Source organism: Merops nubicus, unplaced genomic scaffold (assembly GCF_000691845.1).
Source record: "Merops nubicus isolate BGI_N331 unplaced genomic scaffold, ASM69184v1 scaffold5581, whole genome shotgun sequence".
Taxonomy (NCBI): domain Eukaryota; kingdom Metazoa; phylum Chordata; class Aves; order Coraciiformes; family Meropidae; genus Merops; species Merops nubicus.
In genome coordinates, this window is record NW_008590152.1 from 14,446 (window position 1) to 16,431 (window position 1,986).

The following is a 1,986-nucleotide window of genomic DNA, read 5'->3' on the forward strand; positions in this document are numbered from 1 at the left end:
GTGCTGGCCAGCCTCAGCGGTGGCGGCCAGCAGGACCAGCGCCAGGAGGAGGAGGAGGCCCCGGACCTGCATCCTGCCTAGGGAGGAAGGAGAGGGTGAGGTGGGTGAGGAGTCGGAGCCTGGCAGTGAGGTGGCAGCTGCACCCGTGTGTGTGTGTGAACACTCCCATGTCCTGCTCGTTGCATGTCCCCTGGAAAGCAAAGCAGCAAAGCAGCCCCCACCTGCACACTGGCAGCAGGGAAAAAGCCCCTACCCCCCTGTATTTCTCCATGGCTCCTTTCACCAGCACCCAACCTGCTGCTGCCCCACACCAGAGAGCCCTGGGGACAGAGTAGTGCAGCTGCTGTGGTATCCAGCTGCAGAAGAATCCAGAGCAGGGGAATCAAAAACCCCAGCCAAAACAAACCTGCTGTCATGAGGGGTCTGAGAGCTAAACCAGCGGATTAAATAAAATAAAAATGAAATTCCCCTACCAAGGGCGGGTGCTCGTTAAAGAGATGGAGCAGGAGAGCTGCACCCACTCCCAGCAGGAGTGCAGAGCCAGAGTCTCCAGTCTGGTGGCCTCTTCCCTGAACCTCAAAGCCTTTTAGGATTCTACCTCCAGCTGGGTGGTACCAGCCAGCAAACACACCACACCTGCCTCGGCTTCATGCCTGGCTTGGTGGGACCAGGATGTCCCATGCCTCAGAGGAGGTCAGTGCAGGGAAAAGCCCAGGGCTTGGTGCTTGCTCCCTGTCCCCAGGCCCCCCGAGCAGCGTGCTGTGCCAGAGAGCAGCTCCCCACATTATTCAGGCCCCAGTGCACTCACCTTTCATGCATCTGCCATGGCAAAGCTGCCGGCTTCGCTCCGCATTGAACTGTCACAGGGAATTACACAGCCCGGCTGGCTGGAGGCACAGCCCAGGGGCTGAGAGCTGTTTTCCCCCTCGCCCAGCCTGGCTGGGAGCCATCCCACCGGGGGAGGAGTCACGGGCACGCCTGTCCCACTTTCTGCAGCCGTTCACACATGGGGCATCTGACACCTGCAGCATTCACGGCATCCCCCCTGATTTCAGGTGCTCTGTAAACTTCTCCCACTTTTTGCTTGCAGAACGTTTCCCTGTGCTCCTGCACCCACCTCCCATCTCCATTCCAGCTCAGGTTCTGCAGACACAGCCTCTGAGCACCCGGGGCAGACAGTCCTGGCTGTTGTGCTCACCCCTGTCTCACCTTTTCACAGCACAGGTACCGTACACAAGGATGGGAGAGAGGGAGCTCTGAGGAGCAGCCCAGCTACGGCCCCAGGGTCTCCTGGCTCTGCTCCCGGGCTCTCCCTGGCACATCACATCCCCCAGGGAAAGGTCTGCAGGGGCCCTCAGCCGTGGGGCATCCTAAAGCATTCATAAGGGAAAGTGGCTTGTCCTAAAAACGACAATGGGGGTGCAGTTTTCCAGCTGATTTTCCACAGAGCCTGATCTTTTCTTTGCTGGTCAAACAAGAGCTGTTCCTGGTGTGGCTGCCAGTGCCTCCGGGCCTATTTGCACAGCCCAGCTCCTCCCGCATCCCAGCGGGGCTCTGGCTCCTCTCCTGCTCAGATCCCGGCTCCTCTCACACCACCGTTGGTCTCTCCCAGACACGGATGGCACCAGAGCCCGGCCACACCGTGGCAATCCCCCGTTTCCCACCCCCTCTATCTGCTCTGGGTTTGAATGATTGAGGATCAGCTCTATTTAAAAACCAACCAAACGGAAAAGTCACCAGGTGATGCTGAGGCAGAGCCCAAACACCGCAGCAACGGGAGAGCCTGGACGCCTCTCTGGACTCCGCTCAGGGCCAGGCAGTGCCACGGGCAAGTGCTGCTCCCAGCGTGGGACACATCACCCTGGAGCTCCTGTCCCCTCGGTGCCACCCCGATGCTCTTTGGGGAGCGGGGGTGTGCTGGGCTGTCAGCCCCCTCCCAGCGGGACCTCTCGCCGGGCAGGGGTGGGCGCAGGGCTGCTCCCCGGT

General features: G+C 60.6%; 1 protein-coding gene across 2 annotated transcripts in view; it reads right to left on the minus strand.

Moving 5' to 3' along the window:
• The window catches only part of MDK (midkine (neurite growth-promoting factor 2)), a 945-nt gene extending 873 nt beyond the window's left edge, over nucleotides 1–72 (minus strand). The window contains exon 1 of one of the 2 annotated variants that reach the window (XM_008949820.1): nucleotides 9–72. In XM_008949820.1, the coding sequence (XP_008948068.1) occupies nucleotides 9–72 (64 nt within the window). The other variant, XM_008949819.1, reaches the window with a different exon arrangement.
• Between the last annotated feature and the right edge of the window lie 1,914 nt (nucleotides 73–1,986).